Here is a 23406-nt window from a genome sequence, read left to right as displayed (position 1 = left end):
GTGAAAAACATACCCTTCCTATCGCACCAAGAAACAGAATATCTTGGTTTCCTGAGGATGTTACTAGAAGGCCCTCCTCAGAATTTAAATTGTAAAAACAAAGCCTTCCTGCTGATTCTGGGGGGAGGGGGTGGGGTTTAAAAAAATAAAATGAGCACAAATAAAAATTGCACAGCAGATGGTAATTTCTTGCTGGAAAGAAATGAGATGATTCATTGCCTTAGAGACCTAAGGATGTAGAGAACCAGCTGTGGTAAATCGGCAATGCTCATAAGAAATCACACATCATAATTAGGAGCCATGTGTTGTGAATATTTTTTGTGGCCCAAATGATTTTTTCTTACACCATGGATCCAGGTACCAGAACCAAGGTAAAATCAGTGAGTCACGCAGGCCTTATTCCAACATGCCCCTAACTACATCAGGCGTGGCATTACTGACAGCAACGGAAATTACTTCAGACCAGACTTTAATTACTCGGCATCAGCAGGTGCAGGGATAGCGTTCCACAAGTGGTCATTCTTCATGTGCGTGAGCCCAGGGAGCAAGCACCAGTAGGCTATTTGACCATAGGAGTATTGATCAGACTAGATTGGGAGCCCCCATGCACTGCAGAACCCACTCTACCAGAGTAGTTCTGCAATTATAAAAAAAAAATGGGAGCATAGAAGACTGGCCTAGTGTCCACTGCTTACCCAATGCATGCTCATTTACAAAAGCTAGCGACACCCATCACAGATTGTTCCACAGAAGCTCAGCGTAAGCTCGAGGGACAGCACCTCATCTTTCGATTAGGCACTTTACAGCCTTCCGGACTCAACATAGAGTTCAACAATTTCAGATCATAACCTCGGCCCCTATCACATATATATATATATATTATTTTATCCACACTTTGTTTGTGCTTGCTATTTTTTTCTTCTCTCCCACATGGCAGCTGTCTCTCATTCTGTCAGCGCAATTCACACTCCATCTAGAGCCATCCTTTGTTTCTTAACCTGTCCCATTACCATCTCCTCTTGCCTTGAATATCTCTCAATGCCTCTTTTCTTCTCCTGCCTTCCATCCTTTCGTTCCCCTCCCCCATTTCCCAGCCTCTAAACTTGCTTTAAAATCTGTTCCTTTTCCTGCTTGTTTTCAGTTCTGACGAAGGGTCTTCGACCTGAAACGTTAACTCTGTTTCTCTCTCCACGGATGCTGCCTGGCCTGCTGAGTTTTTCCAGCGTTCTCTTGTTATTACAGATTTTTTTTTAAATTTGCTCATGGGAGTTGGGCGTCGCTGACAAAGCCAGCATTTATTGCCCATCCCTAATTGCCCTCGAAATGCTGCATAAATGTATTGCAAATATGGTGCTCATCACATAGGAACAAACAGTGATTACATTGAATTAGTAGGCAGGCTTTTTTTAAAAAAAAAAAAACAATTTTGCTGCAACTCTGAAGTAGTTAATCGCAAAACCAAAAATAGTCAGTTAAGTAGTCATGACCCAGTCACACCCACCAATTCATTAGCAATACAGAAAACCCACCTTCTTTGGCAGATTGCCAGAATTCAAAAGCTACTTTGAAAGCCTGAGCCACGGTTAATGTCACTGCCTGAGCCTGGGAAGAGAGAGCACAAGTTAACACAAGTTATCTTTCATTTGGGGCCAGATGGCATTTCTAACCAAGACAAACATAAATATATAGAGAAATCGCTCCATATTTTCATAGTATTACAGGCTTTTAAATTTGGGCGCAGGTTTTCTGCCGGTGTAAAATAATGGATTTAGCCATATTCGAGCGGACAAATTTATTACCTAAATCTAGCACTGCTACTTTCTGCTAAGCCCAAACCAAACAGGAGTTGGGAGCATAGCTCAAGTTCCAATATATTGTTTGCTAATGGGAAATTAAATTAAACATTTAATTAATGACTGACATAATGAGACACTGAAGCAGAATGGACTTCTATTTTTAAAAACTATGCCAGGTTTACATTTTAGAGAAAACTATAGACTGGAGAAAAGTGAAGATACTCTGGTGGCTTGTTAGCATCGGAAGAGATAAATAAAAAAGATAAGTGAACGTGTCAAGTGTACATCGGGTGCAGGCACTTCCTCAGCTGCATTTCCAGAACTTTCTGTTCATAATGCCAGCATTTGCAATTTTCCTTACTTTTGCAATTTGACATCTTAACTCAGCCCACGTAAATAAAAGACTGCCCAATCCGAAGCACATAACTGAACCACATGTCCCTTAGTATAAACAGCACATTCATACTCCATCAATGGAACTGCGAGTGAACTGCGCCCAAACCTCCTTAGCGTTTGGAAGCCACATTCACAAGCATGTCCAAAACCTGACGAAAGGTCATCGACCTGAAACATAGAAGATAGGAGCAGGAGTAGGCCATTTGGCCCCTCGAGCCTGCTCCGTCATTCAATGAGATCATGGCTGATCATCCAAACTCAGTACCCTGTCCCTCCCTTCTCCCCATATCCCTTGATCTCTTTAGCCTTAAGAAATATATCTAACTCCTTCTTGAATATAGTTAATGAATTGGCCTCAACTGCCTTCTGTGGTAGAGAATTCCACAGGTTCACCACTCTCTGGGTGAAGAAATTCCTCCTCATCTCTGTCCTAAATGGCTTACCCCTTATCCTTAGACTGTGACCCCTGGTTCTGGACTCCCCCGCCATCGGGAACATCCTTCCTGCATCTAGTCTGTCCAGTCCTGTTAGAATTTTATAAGTTTCAATGAGATCCCCTCTCATTCTTCTAAACTCCAGCGAGTACAAGCCTAATTGACCCAATCTCTCCTCATACGTCATTCCTGCCATCTCAGGTATCAGTCTGGTGCATCTTCGCTGCACTCCCTCCGTGGCAAGAACATCCTTCCTCAGATAAGGCGACCAAAACGGCACACAATACTCAAGGTGTGGTCTCACCAAGGCTCTGTACAACTGCAGCAAGACACATCCTTGCTCCTGTACTCGAATCGTCTTGCTACAAAGGCCAACATACCATTTGCTTTCTTAACCGCCTGCTGCACCTGCATGCTTACCTTCAGCGACTGGTGCACAAGGACACCCAGGTCTCGTTGCACTTCCCCTTCTCCCAATCTATTGCCGTTCAGATAATAATCTGCCTTCCTGTTTTTGCCACCAAAGTGGATAACCTCGCATTTATCCACATTATACTGCATCTGCCATATCACCCAATCTGTCCAAATCATACTGGAGTTTCTCGGCATCCTCCTCACAGCACACACGCCCACCCAGCTTTGTGTCGCCTGCAAACTTGGAGATATTACATCTAGTTCCCTCGTCTAGATCATTAATATATATTGTGAATAGCTGGGGTCCTAGGACCGATCCCTGCGGTATCCCACTAGTCACTGCCTGCCACTCGGAAAAAGACGTTAACACTGTTTCTCTCTCCACAGATGCTGCCTGACCTGCTGAGTATTTCCAGCATTTTCTGTTTTTATTCCAAAACCTGATCTGATCTCATGGGGATCCCTTTGTTGATAATATTGTAATATCATAACATATGCCACACTTAAAAAAAAAAAAGTTTAAGTTACTTGATCTTCAGGCAGGACAGCCAATTGGGGAAGGGTTAATTTTATTTAAAAAACATTTTTCTCAACACCGTTAATCGTCACTCTTTGAGCTGCAGAATATCATGTTTGCACTGCAGTTGGTGATCTCCGAGATCAACAGGTGGTAGGTGTTATGAATCTTATGATCCATGAAGAAAGACTCATGAAATAACACTGGATGGCCAGCTGGTGGCACCGTCCAAGGAGTATAAATACTCGGGCATGGGCCCAGTTTTTCCAGGACATTTTGTAAACAGGGACTAGTGAAAGATAACTAGACCTCCATGTTTTGAAACAAGTTGATTAAAGCCTTGCTTTATACTCGAACCAAGTGCGTAGTGAGTTTTATTACGTCAGTAGGGTTAGAAAATCAGGTCTGGAGATTGCTTTGATTTGCCATTGACATAATTTACACACAAATGCTAAAGATGAGGTGCGATTGCACCCTCCCTGAGGGTGGCAATGCAAATGCGGAGATACATGACTGATACTGTACGAGTGAGCTCACCAGTTTTTTCTTTGTACACAGGAAGGCATGGCATTCCAATGTCTCATTTAGCTGGCTCTGTGCGATGTAGGCAAAAACTTTATCATGTACTTTGTCTGCTGTGCAATAGGATATCCTGGTAAAGAAAAAAGGACATGGTTTAAGAAAAAAGAGACAATTTTAAGGCAACAAAAGAAAAATCTTAAATATCACTGGTGGCAAAGGTCTGCCTTCAATCCCAATTTCTTTGGGTTAGATTTAGTCTGCCCATTAAAAAGGTTAAAAAATAAGTGGCCCTCGGTTGTGCAGTAATTGAGCAATTAAGGTTCCTATCAAAATGAATGGAGCTTGTGGCCGCGCCCAATTCCCAGGTGGACTCATCCAGCCACCTCTATTATAGAAAATTAGCCGACTGCTGCAAACTCATTTCCGGTGATTTGAAAAAAAGCCCTTTGCAATGAATAAGGCAGATTCTGCTGCAGAACAGATAGGGAAGACTGGCTGCTAAAAGCAAGCTACGGCAAGTGCTTTGGTTTGGATTGCAGGCGAGCAGCAGCTGGGGGATGGCTCCCTGTGGTTATATAGCGGAGGTCAGCTCACCCTCATCGAGGTAGCAATTGTAGACTGACATTTTTTGTGACATATGATCCTGCCAATGGAATTAGCAAAGTAAATGGGGGATTGCCAGTGTACAGATAGTGTTCTCTTGCAATCTATAAAGAATGTGCATTTATATTGCCCGACCTTAGAACATCCCAAAGTGCTTTACAGCCAATGAAGTACTTTTGAAGTGTAGTCACTGTTGTAGTGTAGGAAATGTAGTAGCTAATTTTGAGAACAGCACTGTGATAATGACCAGATAATCTGTTTTTAGTGATGTTGGTTGAGGAATAAATATTGGCCAAGGTACCTGGGAGAATTCCCCAGCTCTTGGAAATAGTACCACGGGATCTTTTACATCCACTAGAGAGAGGGAAAACCTTGGTTTAATGTCACATCTGAAAGATGGCACTCCTTCAGTACTGCACTGAAATATTAGCCCAGATTCTGTGCTCAAGTCTCTGGAGTGGGACTTGAACCCACAGCCTTCTGACTCAGAAGCAAGGGTGCTACCAACTGAGCCACAGCTAACACTAGTGTGAACACTTGCAATCTAAATTTAAAAAGTGCCAATGGAGAACACCTGGTGTGAGTTAGGTGAGAAACAGTCCACTCATTCTGAAAAGATCACTCGCCTAAAAACAAATCCTGAATTTAATTAAACTTCAAGCCTCTTCCCAATGAAAGAAAATGTGAAAGTGCAGAAACGGGATGAGGAGAAATAGAAAAAAAGTTCTACGGCAGCCTGCATTTCTCCATTTTCCTTCATATAAGTCAAGGTGGTCTTATAAAGAGATTGTGGATGTACAAGTGGGCAAACTCCAGTGGAGGCAGTACAGAGAAGAACCACAAGCAGAAGAGATGGGAGTTATGAGGAAAGGTCCCGGCAGATTGGAAAACTGCTAATGTAACACCCTTATTTAAAAAGGGTAGTAGGCAGAAGGCTGGAAACTATAGACCTAACATCTGTGGTTGGTAAAATTTTAGAGTTCATTATTAAGGAGACAGTAACGGGATATTTGGATAAACATAATTTAATAGGACAAAGTCAGCATGGTTTTATGAAGGGGAAGTCATGTTTGACAAATTTGCTTGAGTTCTTTGAGGAAGTAACATACAGGGTGGATAAAGGGGAACCAGTGGACATAGTGTATTTACACTTCCAAAAGGCATTTGACAAGGTGCCACACAAAAGATTATTGCTCAAGATAAAAAATCACGGGATTGGGGGTAATATTCTGGCATGGGTGGAGGATTGGCTATCTAACAGAAAGCAGAGAGTTGGGATAAATGGTTCATTCTCAGACTGGCAATCAGTAACTAGTGGTGTTCCGCAGGGGTCAGTGCTGGGTCCCCAACTCTTTACAATCTATATTAACGATTTGGAGGAGGGGACCGAGTGTAACATATCAAAGTTTGCAGATGATACAAAGATGGGAGGGAAAGTAGTGAGTGAGGAGGACATAAAAAACCTGCAAAGGGACATAGACAGGCTAAGTAAGTGGGCAGAGATTTGGCAGATGGAATACAATACTGGAAAGTGTGAGGTTATGCACTTTGGCAGGAAAAAATCATAGAGCAAGTTATTATCTTAATGGCAAGAAACTGGAAAGTACTGAAGTACAAAGGGATCTGGGGGTCCTGGTGCACGAAACTCAAAAAGTTAGTATGCAGGTGCAGCAAGTGATCAAGAAGGCCAGTGGAATGTTGGCTTTTATTGCTAGGGGGATAGAATATAAAAACAGGGAGGTATTGCTGCAGTTGTACAAGGTATTGGTGAGACCGCACCTGGAATACTGCATACAGTTTTGGTGTTCATACTTAAAAGACATACTTGCTCTCGAGTCAGTACAAAGAAGGTTCACTCGGTTAATCCCGGGGATGAGGGGGTGGACATATGAGGAAAGGCTGAGTAGATTGGGACTCTACTCATTGGAGTTCAGAAGAATGAGAGGCGATCTTATTGAAACATATAAGATTGTGAAGGGGCTTGATCGGGTGGATGCGGTGAGGATGTTCCCAATGATGGGTGAAACTAGAACTAGGGGGCATAATCTTAGAATAAGGGGCTGCTCTTTCAAAACTGAGATGAGGAGAAACTTCTTCACTCAGAGGGTAGTAGGTCTGTGGAATTTACTGCCCCAGAAAGCTGTGGAAGCTACATCATTAAATAAATTTAAAACAGAAATAGACAGTTTCCTAGAAGTAAAGGGAATTAGGGGTTACGGGGAGCGGGCAGGAAATTGGACAGGAGTCTAGGTTCGGAACGGTCATGGCCCTGTGAGTAGCAGAGCGGGCCCAGGGGCCGTGTAGCCTGGTCCTGCTCCTACTTCTTGTGTTCTAATTCTGTGTTAGATTTCAGGAGATGGTTCTATTCACAGGGATTAGTGGAGACATTGAACAGGCTGCCAGCTAGGTGTCCTTCAAGAGTAAATTGGGCCTGTTCCTGGCTGGGGTGGAGATCACCTTTTACAGAAGGTAAGTACTGTAGGAAATACAGGGACAGAGTGATCTCCTGGACGAGTTTCGATCGCCTAGATGGGTCGGAGAGGAATTTCCCAGATTTTTTCTCCCAAATTGGCCATTGGGTTTTTATCTGGTTTTTCGCCTCTCCCGGGAGATCACATGGGTTCGGGTGGGATGGAGAGCGATAGTAAATTTGAGGTTAGGATCAGATCAGCCATGATCTTATTGAACGGTGGAGCAGGCTCGAGGGGCCGATTGGCCTACTCCTGCTCCTATTTTATTATGTTCTTATAGAACAAACTTGGATTTTTCAGCCTTGAAAGATGGTGTCTAAGAATTGATCTTGTAGAATTAATTAAGCTAGTTAATTGCTTGAAAGAAAGTAAATGTGTAAAATGATTTAAAAGTAAACTGCTTGAATAGGGGCATACATTCAGGCCAGTAAAGGGCAGATACAGGACTGGTATCAGGAATTTCTTCTTCACACAAAATGATCAACATGCAGAATGAACATGAATGGAGTGGTAGAGGTAAAAACCCTAGTCATTCAGGCACCAAGTGGATGCTGCAGTTGTGGGAGGTGGGGAGATAGTAGAGATTCTGTAGGGTATCTCTGAATTGAAGAATTAAGACAGTAATGGCCTGCCTCATTTGCAATTATTTTGGGATTTAGCAGTGTACACTGAGGGGGCCAACTCACGGACACCAGTTTCCCAGAATCCAAAACAAAATACCACCAGTGTAAAAGTGGCTTACGAAAGCAGAGCTAAGATTTTGAAATAAACATGTGGTTTGGGGAGCAAACTGCAAATGCAAACCCACATCCTGCTACTTGTTGGCACAGCATCTTGCAGTTCTAAGTGTGTTGTGGCAGCTAGATTTTATTCAACATTTTTCACTTCAGAAATGCAACCTGGTATAGAATTATCGAGAACACTGGCATGTGCAAGATGTCAGAAGCAAGACCCAAGAGTCACTGCAGTATATTTCTCCCCTTACATTATATTCTTACTATGTCTAAACATTGATGTGTTTTGCTCCAATGAAGGGAGATCCATAGTATTGGGCTGCTTGGTGCGAAGTATGTTTTCCAGTTAATGTTGAGGTCTGCTTAAGAGGTTTGGATTAGTTACCAAAGCAACAAGTTAGGTTTGCAACCAAAGTGTCAACTGTACAGCACCTATTTTGAGAGCAGGACTGGAAGAGGAGTTAACAAAAATAAAAGACTTGCGGGGGGGGGGGGGGGGGGGGAATTTGGTTGCTTTGCGCCTCCCGTTAGCGCCCCAAGGCAAAGCATCTAGCACCCAGGCCAGCGCCGCTAACGCCTCCCACGAAATTCAGCGGGAGGTTAGAGGCGGTGTGCAGCACCCCGCTCGCACCCTGACCGCAAACTTGGCTCGCGCCCCCTGACCTACCACCGGACGCTACATCCGACAGGGTCAGGGTGGCGTTTTAGTGGCCAGGGCAGCGATAATTAAAGGGCAGGTGCCGGGCGGCCATTTTTGTTTTGGGCCACCTGTCAGCACCTGTCCCCTCTGGCCTCCTCCTGCGGAGTGCCAGCAGCGATTCATCAGCCCGGCACTCCTCTTAAGTGCCGGGCTCTTTTGCCGGCACCCCACTCCCCGGTAGTCCAGCAGGGCCACGGTGCGTGCTGTGCTAGGCCCCTCCCCTCTAATTGGGGGAGGGAAGCCTGCAGTACCATAAGAACATAAGAAATAGGAGCAAGAATAGGCCACTTGGCCCCTCGAGCCTGCTCTGCCATTCAATAAGATCATGGCTGATCTTGGGCTAAAAGCCACTTCCCCGCCCGCTCCCCATAACCCTTCACTCCCTTACCTTGTAAAAATTTGTCTATCTCCACTTTAAATGTATTTAATGACCCAGCCTCCACAGCTCTCTGCGGCAGAGAATTTCACAAATTTACGACCCTCTGAGAGAAGAAGTTCCTCCTCATCTCAGTTCTAAAAGGGTGACCCTTTATTCTGAGACTGTGCCCCCGAGTTCTAGATTTCCCCATGAGGGGAAACATCCTCTCTGCATCTACCCTGTTGAGCCCCCTCAGTATCTTATATGTTTTGATAAGATCACCTCTCATTCTTCTAAGTTCCAATGAGTATAGGCCCAACCTGCTCAACCTTTCCTCAAAAGTGAAACCCTTCATCTCTGGAATTAACCTAGTGAATCGTCTCTGAACTGCCTCCAATGCAAGTATAATCTTCTCTAAATAAGGAGACCAAAACTGTACGCAGTACTCAAGGTGTGGTCTCACCAATACCCTGTACAGTTGTAGCAGGACTTCCCTGCTTTTATACTCCAACCCCCTTGAAATAAAGGCCAACATTCCATTTGCCTTTTTGATTACTTGCTGTACCTGCATGCTAACTTTTTGTGTTTCATGCACAAGGACCCCCAGGTCCCTCTGAACTGTAGCATTTTGTTATCTCTCTCCATTTAAATAATAGTTTGCTTTTTTATTTTTCCTGCCAAAGTGGATAACCTCGCATTTTCCCACATTATACTCCATCTGCCAAATGTTTGCCTGTCTATATCCCTTTACAGATTCTTTGAGTCCTCTGCACAACTTGCTTTCCCACCCATCTTTGTATCATCTGCAAACTTGGCTACATTACACTCGGTCCCTTCATCCAAGTCATTAATGTAGATTGTAAATAGCTGGGGCCCCAGCACCGATCCTTGTGGCACCCCACTAGTTACCGTTTGCCATCCAGAAAATGACCCATTTATCCTGTAGCACCACGATATTCAATGGGAGCACCCCAAAAGGGAGGGGGAGCATTTCCAGTAGCGCCTGCCTCCTGCTTGGGGCGCTACCATTCAATTTCGGGCATGGGGGCACTAACTTTTTCGCCAAAAGTAGCGCTCAGCGAAGTTATCACCCCAAAGGAGGCGCGAGCCAATTTTCCCCCTTGATGCTTTATAGCCTAGATAAAGCAGGCAGCTTGCAGTCCACAGGGTATGTACACAGCAGCTCTCCACAGTTACTTTCTTTAATAAAAAAATCTGTTATCTCTGCCCACAAGCCACCCATAGCATGCAGTGGAAGGCAGTGCTGTATAGACAGGTAAAACACACGGGTATTCAACAATACGGCATTATTCATTACTGAAATTAGCATCTAGTGATTGCAACGCACATCAGGGGAACACTTATAACTTAGCAGAAAATGTGATTGCCAAAGCATTTAAATCTCTTTAAGAGTATTTTTTTATTTTATGATTGCACACTTACTTATTTTTTGTTTCCAATACATACAAAACTTTGTACAGTATTTGACATTCCAAATTCTCATACAATCTTCAAAAGGAGACATCTTTCCTTTTCTGAAGATCAAGAGTATTACCTCTCATGTTTAATCAAGATTAAAGCATGAAGGTATTACTCCGTAAACTAGGCTTTTTACATAAGAACATAAGAAATAGGAGCAGGAGTAGGCCAATCGGCCCCTCGAGCCTGCTCCGCCATTCAATAAGATCATGGCTGATCTGATCCTAACCGCCAATCCACTATCACAGAACCATCTCCTGAATCTGACAGAATTAGACACACGAAATAGGAGCAGGATCAGGCTACACGGCCCCTGGGCCCGCTCCGCTACCCACAGGGCCATGACCGATCTGAACCTAGACTCATGTCCAAATTCCTGCCCGCTCCCCGTAACCCTTAATTCCCTTTACACAGCCACATTTTATGTAGGGACAGGTTGTGAAGAAGGGTCAACACACAAAATGTTAACCAATCTATTCTCTTTTCAGAGGTTGACAGTAACACTGTGTATTGCCAGCTTCTTTTCTTTATATTTAAAAAGAAATCTCAGGTGGCAATGAGAATTCTACATCACCCTCCCTATCTGGTGTCAGTGTAGAGTCAATATTTGTATCTAAATCAAGTGTTTGAATAGAAAGGTGCCTTGTACCTGTAGATGGAGATGTTTTCTATTAGTTCATTATTTGTACCATCGTGTAGAATTATTCCTCGTGGTGACACAGTCAATGCGACTTTCTGAAATTTCTTCCCACTTGCTTTGGCCTGTATGAAAAAATACTTAAATTTAGATACATCGCCCAAACCTATATGGGACCAAAAAATGGCTATTCTAACGAATGCACGAGAGATTAATCCCCTATAGAACATCCAACCAAGGCTATGCTGTACCTGGCAACATTCCAATTTTATTGATAACAGGATACAGCAATTCCCAGGTGCTCAGCTTACTAAAATCACAGATGCTTCTTCATAGACAGGGCCTCCTACACCATCTGAAATTTAAGTACTTTGATTGCATGCAACTGTTGCAGTACATGTTTGATGCCAATTACAAGTGGTAATTGCAATATTCATAAGCTCAAGCTTTGAATTAGTTAAGCACTGCAAAAAGCAGAAGACATGGCAAAAATAGTTCCACGATGGCTGATCAGGTGCTGTCGGCAGTATTCCAGGACCAAAAAACAGAACTCGGGAAAACGCCAGTTCCACAAATTGCAAATGTTTTTAAAATTTTAAAAAAAGTCAACTCGCTGATCTCCTGCAACACTGCACACAGGGAGTGAATACCAAGTGTAGTCTTCAGGTGAAGCAGGTTGGTAGGGCATAGTATGTGACCAGGGCATTCATACATAATTCAGTCCCCATTTTAAAGCCATACATTCTGTCCTTATTTTTATTACTTCCACTGGAACATTTTATCTCCACATTTATAATGGAAATGGACAATGTAAACTGGTCACGCTGCAATGACATCCTCCACTTAGAAAAGCGCCTCCACTGTGGTTTTATCCTGTGTGCTGTAAATTCACGAGGTTTGCAGTGGTTTGCAGGAGATGAATCATTTTTGTTTGCATTGGTAATTCAGTTACCATTGCCAATGTAAACAAGGGTTGCATCTAATGAGCTACTTTAATATTGGGTTTGTGCTGTGTTAGTGCCACCAGGAGATCTTGTGAAGCCAACAAGATTTGGGCGACCAAATCTGACAAAGCTCCTACCCACTGCTTTCAGCATTCGAGTTGTACCTTAAACCAACCATTCAAAATGTAGACAAAATTGAATATTACCATAGCAACTATCCTTCGGACAGCAGCAGATGACATATCTTCCCCCTTTGGTTGTTCCACTAGAGTCATGCCCAAATACTTGAGGTTAAATATCATTCCTTCCTGGAGTGTTTCTCTTGTATCTGTCCAGTTTTCTGGCAGCTCTTGAAGAAAGGTAAAAAAGTGTGCGTTAAGGAATGCAAGTTCAAAGCTACGATCAGCACACCAGCGAGAGAGGGCAGATTCTGCTACAGTATATTGTTTTCAACCAGTAGCTACAAGATTTAATATTACACCTCTGAGTTTTAAGGGGTAAAGTTTCTGCAAGGTTCCACTGGTTCTTTTGGTGCAAATTGCCTGAAATCAGCATAACCCGTGGAAAAGATCTCGGAATTTTAAGCGCAAATTACATTCAGTGTGAAATTTAACGCAGAAAAGTGCAAAGTGATACATTTTGGTAGGAAGAACGAGGAGAGGCAATGTAAACTAAAAAGGGTACAATTCTAAAGGGGGTGCATGAACAGAGAGACCTGGGGGTATATGTGCACAAATCATTGATGGTGGCAGGGCAGGTTGAGAAAGTGGTTAACAAAAGCTTACGGGATCCTGGGCTTCATAGAGGCATGCAGTACAAAAGCAAGGAAGTTATGATGAACCTTTATAAAACACTGGTTTGGCCTCAACTGGAGTATTGTGTCCAATTCTGGGCACCACACTTCGAATGTGAAGGCCTTAGAGAGGGTGCAGAAAAGATTTACAAGAATGGTTCCAGGGATGAGGGACTTCAGTTATGTGGATAGACTAGAGAAGCTGGGGTTGTTCTCCTTGGAGCAGAGAAGGTTGAGAGGAGATTTAATAAAAGGTGTTCAAAATCATGAGGGGTCTAGCTAGAGTAGATGGAAAGAAACTGTTCCCATTGGAGGAAGGGTCAAGAACCAGAAGACACAGATTTCAGGTGATTGGCAGAAGAACCAAAGGCGACATGAGGAAAAACATTTTTACGCAGCGAGTGGTTAGGATCTGGAATTCACTGCCTGAAAGGGTGGTGGAGGCAGACTCAATCCTGGCTTTCAAAAAGGAATTGGATAAGTACCTGAAAGAAAAAATTTTGCAGGGCTATGGGGAAAGGGCGGGAGAGTGGGACTAGCTGAAATGTTTTTGCAGAGAGCCGGCACAGGCTCGACGGGGGGGAAGGGAGAGAGGTCAGGAACTTGGGGCGGGGGGGGGGGGGGGGGGGGAAAAGAGAAAGAGGTCAGGAATGGGGGAGGGGAGAGGAGGTCAGGAACTGGGGTAAGAGAGAGATCAGATCAGGTACTTGGGGAGGGGAGAGGTCAGGAACTGGGGGGGGGGGGGGAGGGGAGGAGGTCAGGAACTTGGGCAGGGGGTGGGAAGCGGTCTTAACCCGCGAGGGTGAGCCTGGTCTGTTCTATGTGAGCTCTGTTCTGGCTGGAACCTGGTAGTCAGAATGGCTCGAATTACGCTTTGCAAAGTAACTGATTCCGCAGGCCGCCAGGATCTAATTACACATTCTAGAGAAACTGCTGGGTGTGTCTTGTCCTCCAAGGGGACCAATCAGAAATCAGCTCTTGTCATCCAGGGTGACCAATCAGAACTTTGGTGTTGCGAATAGACACGCCTACAAAACAGGCCACGCCCCCCCAGGGCGAGTTAATCCCCATTGGGATTTGCCACTAATTGCGCTCATTTGCGGGCCTTCGAGGAAGGTCTAAAGAATTCAGTTGGTTCTTTTGGGCGCAAGGACACCAATAGGCACATTTTAAAAGCTTTTGATTGTATTTTTTTTTAAGAAACTGACTACTGTATCCCACTATAACTAACAAATGGTTCTATATATATTTTACATCATTTTCAATCAGCTTACTCATAGATGGTGATTTATGCTTATTTTTTGTAATAAACCCATTTTCACTTGTATTAAGCAACCGGCACCAAGTTACCTCTCAAATACATCAAGGGATATTTTTTAAAGCAAACTTGTTTTTTTTTAATTCCATTTTAAAACGCTGCCCGGTTACACTGGCTCATGGCAGATTTTCCGTTCGGCGAAATGCAACTCGGGAGGGGTGGGGGGAAAGCACTTCTTAAAATGAGCGCAATTTTGGGTGCATTTTGCGCCCAGACCGCAGATTGCACCCAAAGCAGAAATTCTGCCCCTAACTGTGAAAGTCTGAAAACATGCAAGTGTTTGGAGGTTATCGTTCTGCTCTTTACCCTCACTCATCACGTTACACCAGATCAAGGCACACTCCTTAAAAATGAGTGGGAAATATATAGTCTCAAACTGGCGCCTGGAGCCCTTCTCTCCTACTGAAGTGATCCTTTATTGATAGGTGTCATCAGCACTCAGCCAGGAGGAGATGCTCTGCTAAGATGAAGATCGTTGTCTGCCAACATACAATGAAAACTTTAAAATGTGCTCCTTTCACCTTCTCCTCCTTCCCTCCAATTAAGGCCACCAAAACATTTCCATGGTAAAACTTGCAGAAATCAACTGTACTTGCAGTCAGATTGGGGCATTTAAGAATTTAAATAATGTACACAAAATCCAATTCAGAATCAAAATTGATTTGGGCATTGTAAATCTCATTTCTTTTTGGGGGAATGTTAGCTGTTGTTTCACCGCCTCCAGTTTGGGCCACACATTGGCAGGGAAACTGCTCCCTGTACTGCTCCAAGCAGCTGCTGGGAGGTGTGTGCTCAGATTTGTGCTCCACTTCGAGGCACCCCCGGCCACATCAGATCAGGAATTCAGACACGTGATCAAAACCTGCATTTTTTAACCGCCGTTTCTCTGATGCAGCACACTGGTGGTTCTGCAATGCACTGCAACACCATCACATGTTCTCACACGGAAAGCCTGTTGCATTCAGTTGTAAAACGTACAGCAAAAGCTCCGAATATTTGACTTTCCAACTATTCTCCTATTCTAACCCGAAGACAAGTGAGCACAGTTCTCTTACCCTTACAAAGGCCACAGGCAAACCAGAAATCTTAGTGACATAACAATAAAATAGTTGAAAGGTTTAAGCCAGCACATAGAACAGTGAAGACGTTAAACCGAACAAACTTAGAAATGGGCTATTAACCAATGCTACCAACTGGCATGAGTCCTTAGCGCAAGTTTTAAAAACCACAGTATAACTGAACACCTATGTAGGCCAGTAATGTGCATTTAAGCACTAATTTCAAAACAGCATTAACTTCAAACTTAAGGTTATAGTTTAAAATATAGCCAGCACACACAGATAAGAGCACGTTAGACTTCACGACAATACAAAAGATGTCTGGGGACTGAAATTTCCTTTCTAAGCTACTGCTGAACGCAGCTTTTGTGAAATAAAATTGGACGAAATATTTGAATTTTGTTTTCACTGGGGAAAAAACACTCCCTCGGTGTAAGTGGGAACCAATCCTTCTACTTCATTTACCATAGGAAACAAGGCAAGATCTTCTGTATCAGTCGAGTATCTATGGCAGTCATAATTTAATGTACAACATCAACCTCAGGCCAAAATTAAATCTTGATCACACTCACCACAGGGTGTGTGCAGTGTGGGAGGCTTGCTAGACTCCTCCCAGATTGTCTGGTTCTTGGCTATGGCATTAGTGTCAGAATTGGTCAAATAAAAGCCTCATTTTATTAAAAGCTGAAGCCATATCTTCAAAATTGTAAAAATGAAGAATTTCAGAAACCACCTAGTGTGTGTTACATTTTCAGTTTGTATTTGGATGTTTTTTTTTTTTTAAAGTCAGAGTTTAGAAAAATGTGCAATTAAACACCACTGGCATGTGTTACATAAAGGCTAGTTGTCAGTTGATAGAAATCACCACCCAAATCCCACGGATACAGAGGGAAATGGTGCTGTGTTATTATACAACACGTGACTGACCACAAATTCTACAGAACCAATGTAAACAGGTAGAAGAGAGAAAACAATTTTTTCCATTGGGGTTTGGGTCGGGCTGGTGATCTGTAATGTGAAACAGCTTTAAATGACAATTTCTGGCTATTCACATTTACCTGAATGGATTTTGACGCTTCTGTGGAAACTAACAGCACAAATACAAAAAGGTTATTAGTTTCTATGTCTGTCCATGTCTGGCACTTCTACATTTAGCCAGTGCCCCCAAAAAAGTAGGATATTTAGTGCGGACACCAGAATGGCAGCTCCAAAGCAAAGTTCCCTCTAATTTTTTTTTGTACTGAACTCCTTTCAGCGTAACCTTTTTGTTAGTGAGCAAATTTTACAACAACTTTTACAGCAACCACTTAAAAGCATATATACACTAATGCCATATTGCCACCCCACCATCTCAAATCATGAGACAATCAGACAAGGTTCTATACAAGTAGAACACAACTTTTCTGCTTTTGAATTCTATTCCTCTAGAAATGAGCCCCAGTGCTTTATTTGCATTTTTATGGCTTTTTTAACCTGCGTTGCTACTTTTATTGATTTGTGAATCTATACCCAGAGATCCCTTTGCACCTCTACTCCATTTAGACTCTTATTATTCCTCCTGCCAAAATGCACCACCTCATATTTATCTATACTGAAATTAATTTGTCATTTACATGCCCATTCTGCAAGTTTGTTTATGGTAGAATTAATTAAAAGCTTTTAAACTCTATTTAAAAAAAATGTCAGAAATGACTGGGATATAAAAGAACTGCATAATAATGTATTAACACTTCAGCAACGTCACTGCTTATGTTACATGGTTATATACATCGACAATCCAAAAGCCCAAGCTGAGCTGAAAAAGACATATCTATATTCATGCAATTTGTATTAATTTTAAAGTTTTCAACATATTAGCCCATCCCTCGTGTCACTATAGCAGCGGCTGCACAAGCAGCAGGAGCAGCAGCTTTCCTATGGTGCTGACGTGCTGTACGCCCACATAAGTAATCACAATGCAACCAGACAACCAACAAATATGAAGTGCTGTAGTTCTTTAGTTCACAGTATTAAAAAGAATTGAACAAAAACGGGTATCCGTATTCCCAAACGTCTTAATCAAATAGAGAAATTTCAATTTTAAAATGTTTTAAGCATTTCAGACCCCTTTAAAAGCATTTGGACTTCCAAGACCTGGTTGAAACTTGTTTAGATGAGGGAAAAATTGATTTTTGTTTCTGTTTCTTCCAAAATCATATTTGAAACTTAGGGGGAAAAAAAAGTATTTTTAACACATTTTTTGTGAAAAGTTCATTAAAAATTTTAAAATTCTTTCAAGTCTCATTGCAGCTTTGATGGAAGAAGTTGCTCCAAGTTTCTCTTTCCCTCTTCAACACTGTCATTAAACATACAACAAAAAAAAATAATAAAATAAACTCTAATTCCAAACGGAGCTCAAATAAGAAAGTGAATAAAGTGGTTAAACTTCCTAAGAAGGCGGTGAGGTTATCTTTCCACAGCCTTGGCAATGAGTTGGGATCAGTTTTGGAGAAGTTGTTTCCTCTTTTTCTGCTGCCGTTCCTTCCGTCTCTCAGACTCTGAGGTACAACTGGGGGCACAAACTTTTTCCCCTCTCATAACATGAAAGACTTGCATTTATATAGTAGCGTCTTTCACGACCACCAGACGTCTCAAAGCACTTTACAGCCAATTAAGTACTTTTGAAATGGAGTCACTGATGTAATGTGGGAAACGTGGCAGCCAATTTGCGCACAGCAAGGGCTCACGAAACAGCAATGTGATAATGACCAAAGAATCTGTTTTTGTTATGTTGGCTGAGGGATAAATATTGGTCAGGACACCAGGGGTAACTCCCCTGCTCTTCTTCGAAATAGTGCCATGGGATCTTTTACGTCCACCCGAGAGAGCAGACGGGGCCTCGGTTTAGCGTCTCATCCAAAAGACACTTTTGGCCACTTCCAAGGGACCTGTTCTCTCAACAGCTCATTCAGTGGATGTAACAATGTAGCCAAGTTTGGGAGGAACTTTCCGTAATAATTCAAAAGACCCAAAAATTATCTAAGTTCAGAGACATTCTTGGGAGTGGGTGCATTTCTGATTGCATCCAGCTTTCCCTTGGTTGGATGTAAACCATATTTGTCTACTCTGTGCCCTAAGTACTCCATTGAGTTTTGAAACAACTGACACTTGTGAGCGGTCACTCGTACTCCGTGCTTCTCTAGCCGTTTGAGCACTTCATTCAACACCTCATCATGGATTTGCTGGTTTGGTGCTGAAACGAGTATGTCATCCAAATAACACAATACTCCTTCAATCGCTTGCAAAATTTGGTTCATCACCCCCTGGAATATGTAGGGGGCAGAAGGCACTCCAAATTGTAGTCTATTGAACTGATATAGGCTTCGGTGAGTATTTATAGTCAAGCATGACTTGGACTCTTCATCTAACTCAAGTTGTAGGTAGGCGTTTGTTAGATCTAACGTCAAAAAGATCTGTTCACCTGTCAGCATTGTGAACAAATCTTCCACAGTTGGCAACATATTAGGTAGATTACACAATCTTACCTTACCATCTGACTTAGGTACAACAACAATGGGTGTAGCCCAATTACTCAGATCTACCTTAGAGATAACGGCCCATATTTTCCGATGCCTATGGGTGTGTACACACCCATAGGGACATCGGAAATGCTGGTGTGTGACTTGGAGGTGGTGTTCCCATGCACCTGCTGCCCTTGTCCTTCTAGGTGGAAGAGATCGCGGGTTTGGGAGGTGCTGCCAAAGAAGCCTTGGCAAGTTGCTGCAGTGCATCTTGTAGATGGTACACACTGCAGCCACGGTACGCCAGTGGTGGAGGGAGTGAATGCTTAAGGTAGTGCATGGGGTGCCAATCAAATGGGCTGCTTTGTCCTGGATGGTGTTGAGCTTCTTGAGTGTTGTTGGAGCTGCACTCATCCAGGCAAGTGGAGAGTATTCCATCACACTCCTTACTTGTGTCTTGTAGATGGTGGAAAGGCTTTGGGGAGTCAGGAGGCGAGACACTCGCTGCAGAATACCCAGCCTCTGACCTGCTCTTGTTGTCACAGTATGTGTGTGGCTGGTCCAGTTAAGTTTCTGGTCAATGGTGACCCCCGGGATGTTGATGGTGGGGGTTTCGGCGATGGTAATGCCGTTGAATATCAAGGGGAGGTGGTGAGACTCTCGCTTGTTGGAGATAGTCATTGCCTGGCACTTCTGTGGCGCGAATGTTACTTGCCACTTATCAGCCCAAGCCCAAACGTCATCCAGGTCATGTTGCATGCGGGCATGGACTGCTTCATTATCTGAGGAGTTGTGAATGGAACTGAACACTGTGCAGTCATCAGCGAACATCCCCATTTCTGACCTTATGTTGGAGGGAAGGTCATTGATGAAGCAGCTGAAGATGGTTGGGCCGAGGACACTGCCCTGAGGAACTCCTGCAGCGATGTCTTGGGGCTCTGATGATTGACCTTCAACCACCACAACCATCTTCCTTTGCGCTAGATATGGCTCCAGCCAGTGGAGCATTTTCCCCCCCCGATTCCCATTGACTTCAGTTTTATTAGGGCTCTTTGATGCCAGACTCAGTCAAATGCTGCCTCGATGTCAAGGGCAGTCACTCTCACCTCACTTCTGGAATTCAGCTCCTTTGTCCATGTTTGGGCCAAGGCTGTAATGAGGTCAGAAGCTGAGTGGTCTTGGCGGAACCCAAACTGATCATCAGTGAGCAGGTTATTGGTGAGTAAGTGCCGCTTGATAACACTGTCGATGACACCTTCCATCATTTTGCTGATGATTGAGAGTAGACTGATGGGGCGTTAATTGGCCAGGCTGGATTTGTCCTGCCTTTTGTGGACAGGACATACCTGGGCAGTTTGCCACATTGTCGGATAGATGCCAGTGTTGTAGCTGTATTGGAACAGCTTGGCTAGAGGCGCGGCTCGTTCTGGAGCACAAGTCTTCAGCACGATAGCCGGGATGTTGTCGGGGCCCATAGCCTTTACTGTATCCAGTGCGCGCTGCCGTTTCTTGGTATCATGTGGAGTGAATCGGGACCTCGGGAGTAGGCCGATATGGATCATCCACTCGGCACTTCTGGCTGAAGATGGTTGCAAATGCTTCATCCTTGTCTTTTGCACTCACGTGCTGGGCTCCACCATCATTGAGGATGGGGATATTCACGGAGTCTCCTCCTCCAGTTAGTTGTTTAATGGTCCATCACCATTCACGACTGGATGTGGCAGGACTGCAGAGCTTTGATCTGATCCGTTGATTGTGGGATCGCTTAGCCTGCACAACATGGCTTCTGGTAAGAACTGTACTGCACATGGCATTAGTATTATACAGGTAGACTATCCTTTATCCGAAAACCTCGGGACCAGCCGAGTTTCGGATAAAGGAGAATTTTGGATTTCGGAAGGTGGGTCGGCAGGGGTCCGCGGGGGGGGTCGGCGGGGGTCGGGTCGGCGGGGGGTCGTGCGCACGACTTACGCTGACGCTCAGCGTAAGTCAGTCGGGGCCGGCGGGGTCCGCGGGGGGGGGGGGGTCGGCGGTTGTCGGGGCCGGCGGGGTCGGCGGTTGTCGGGGCCGGCGGGGGGGTCGGCGGTTGTCGGGGCTGGCGGGGTCGGCGGTTGTCGGGGCCGGCGGGGGGGGATCGGCGGTTGTCGGGGCCGGCGGGGGGGTCGGCGGTTGTCGGGGCTGGCGGTTGTCGGGGCTGGCGGTTGTCGGGGTCCGTGGGGGGGTCGGCGGTTGCCGGGGCTGGCGGGGTCGGCGGTTGTCGGGGCTGGCGGGGTCGGCGGTTGTCGGGGCCGGCGGGGGGGGATCGGCGGTTGTCGGGGCCGGCGGGGTCCGCGGGGGGGGGTCGGCGGTTGTCGGGGCTGGCGGTTGTCGGGGCCGGCGGGGGGGGTCGGCGGTTGTCGGGGCCGGCGGGGTCCGCGGGGGGGTCGGCGGTTGTCGGGGCTGGCGGGGTCGGCGGTTGTCGGGGCCGGCGGGGTCCGCGGGGGGGTCGGCGGTTGTCGGGGCCGGCGGGGAGGTCGGTCGGCGGGGGGTCATGCGCACGACTTACCCTTTATCCGAACTTCCGAAACCGGAACCCTCTAAAAACCAAAGGTTTTTTCGTTCGTACGCACGACTTACGCTGAACGAAAAAACCTTCGGTTTTTAGAGGGTTTCGGTTTTCGGAAGTCCGGATAAAGGGTAGTCTACCTGTATACATCAGTAGTCCACCAGGTGGCTCTATTACAATTTCAAGTCGCAAGTTGTAGCAAAAAGCAATTTTAGTAGTTTATCTTCCCCTTCCCCCCCCCGCTTGCCCCGCCCCCATGCACAATGTAATTAAAAGGTCAGGCACACTTGTAGTTTGATGTCTGGTAATTGAGGCTTCTATGAATTAAGTTTAAAGTTCAGAACTCTTTCTACTAGATCCTCGTCTTTTGTTTCACCGCCAGGATTACTTACAACACCAGCTCTACATTGTAAGAGGACAAAAAGCTGAATTGAGGAAAACAGCAGTGAGAAGCCCTCATTCACAGTGCAAATCCTGTGCCATGGAAACCATAGGCTCCTTTCACACCCACAGATTAGAGGAGTCAGCTGGTGTATGACAATTCAGGACAAGACACCTTTTTGGTAAATACCTGCAACACAAATATAGTTAAATGGAAGGGGGTGGGAACTCAAGTTTTTTATTTTCAAAGAACTAAATACAAAATGAACCCATAATATGAAACTAGTTTAACACATTTTGCACTAAGCTAAGACTACCATTAATTCAAATTCATTTTTCAACGGTATCCTTATCTGCAATATTTCTTACCTTAGCTGGTTAACAGTTATTTAGCTTTATTGGGTCAATCATTTCCACAAGACAGAGTGTAGAATGCAACTTTAAGATAATTGCAAAAAGAATTACAGGAGGTTTACAACATTTTCTTTACACAGAGGGTGGTTAGAATGTGGAACACCAGCCACAAATGGTTGTTGAAGCAGAACCCATACACTCTAACTAAGAGAATTAGATAGCTGCTTGCAAAAGAGGTACTAACTTGGATAGAGAACTGGTTAGCAGACAGGAAGCAAAGAGTTGGTATAAATGAGTCTTTCTCAGAGTGGCAGGCAGTGACTAGTTGGGTCCAGCAGGGATCGGTGCTAGGACCCCAGCTATTCACAATATATATTAAATGATCTAGACGAGGGAACTAGATGTAATATCTCCAAGTTTGCAGACGACACAAAGCTGGGTGGGCATGTATGCTGTGAGGAGGATGCAGAGAAACTCCAGTATTATTTCGACAGGTTGGGTGATTATACTGCATCTGCCCAATGTGGATAAATGCGAGGTTATCCACTTTGGTGGCAAAAACAGGAGGGCAGATTATTATCTGAACGGCAATAGATTGGGAGAAGGGGAAGTGCAACGAAACCTGGGTGTCCTTGTGCACCAGTCGCTGATGGTAAGCATGCAGGTGCAGCATGCGGTTAAGAAGGCAAATGGTGTGTTGGCCTTCGTAGTGAGAGGATTCGAGTACAGGAGCAAGGATGTCTTGCTGCAGTTTTACAGGGCCTTGGTGAGACCACACCTTGAGTATTGTGTGCAGTTTTGGTCGCCTTATCTGAGGAAGGATACATAGAAGATAGGAGCAGGAGTAGGCCATTCGGCCCCTCGAGCCTGCTCCGCCATTCAATGAGATCATGGCTGATCATCCAAATTCAGTACCCTGTCCCTGCCTTCTCCCCATATTCCTTGACCCCTTTAGCCTTAAGAAATATATCTAACTCCTTCTTGAATATATTTAATGAACTGGCCTCAACTGTCTTCTGTGGTAGAGAATTCCACAGGTTCACCACTGAAGAAATTCCTCCTCATCTCTGTCCTAAATGGCTTACCCCTTATCCTTAGACATAGTTCATGGTAGGAACTGGCTTGTTGGACAGATCTATTCTCACAACACCAAATACTTCAACTTTCACCAGTTACTTCCCATGATCTCAACAGCTCAGGAACCAATTGGTTAGTACATTTGGTCCACGTTCATCATTAGAATCTTCAATCCTGCTCCTTACTAGAGATATATATCTCCAGAGTATTTAAAAAAAAATCAGGATGGACTGATGTAAAAGACTGACATAATAAATGTTTAAAGTTACTGGTCATACAATTTACCATGACATAAATCCACTCAGGAAGTGCAGATTCTAGGATCATGGACAGCTTAGTCAGGAATAGGCTGGGAGATTTTTTTTGAAGTCTACA

The 23406-nt window shown here is 44.4% G+C and overlaps 1 protein-coding gene across 2 annotated transcripts in view; it reads right to left on the bottom strand.

Annotated features, from left to right (window-relative positions):
• ldlrap1b (low density lipoprotein receptor adaptor protein 1b) overlaps positions 1-23406 on the bottom strand; it is a 65501-nt gene that overhangs the window by 25131 nt on the left and 16964 nt on the right. For both annotated transcript variants that reach the window (XM_085962654.1, XM_085962655.1), the window contains exons 2-5: positions 12212-12354; positions 11074-11186; positions 4095-4209; positions 1530-1602 (exon numbers count right to left, since the gene is read on the bottom strand). In XM_085962654.1, the coding sequence (XP_085818780.1) occupies positions 1530-1602; positions 4095-4209; positions 11074-11186; positions 12212-12354 (444 nt within the window). The remainder of the gene's footprint in view (positions 1-1529; positions 1603-4094; positions 4210-11073; positions 11187-12211; positions 12355-23406) is intronic.

This window comes from Somniosus microcephalus, chromosome 20, assembly GCF_052327205.1.
Source record: "Somniosus microcephalus isolate GS21.2 chromosome 20, FLI_Smic_1.0, whole genome shotgun sequence".
NCBI lineage: Eukaryota > Metazoa > Chordata > Chondrichthyes > Squaliformes > Somniosidae > Somniosus > Somniosus microcephalus.
The sequence above is the reverse complement of the archived record's forward strand: the minus strand, read 5'-3'. Positions and strand labels throughout refer to the sequence as shown.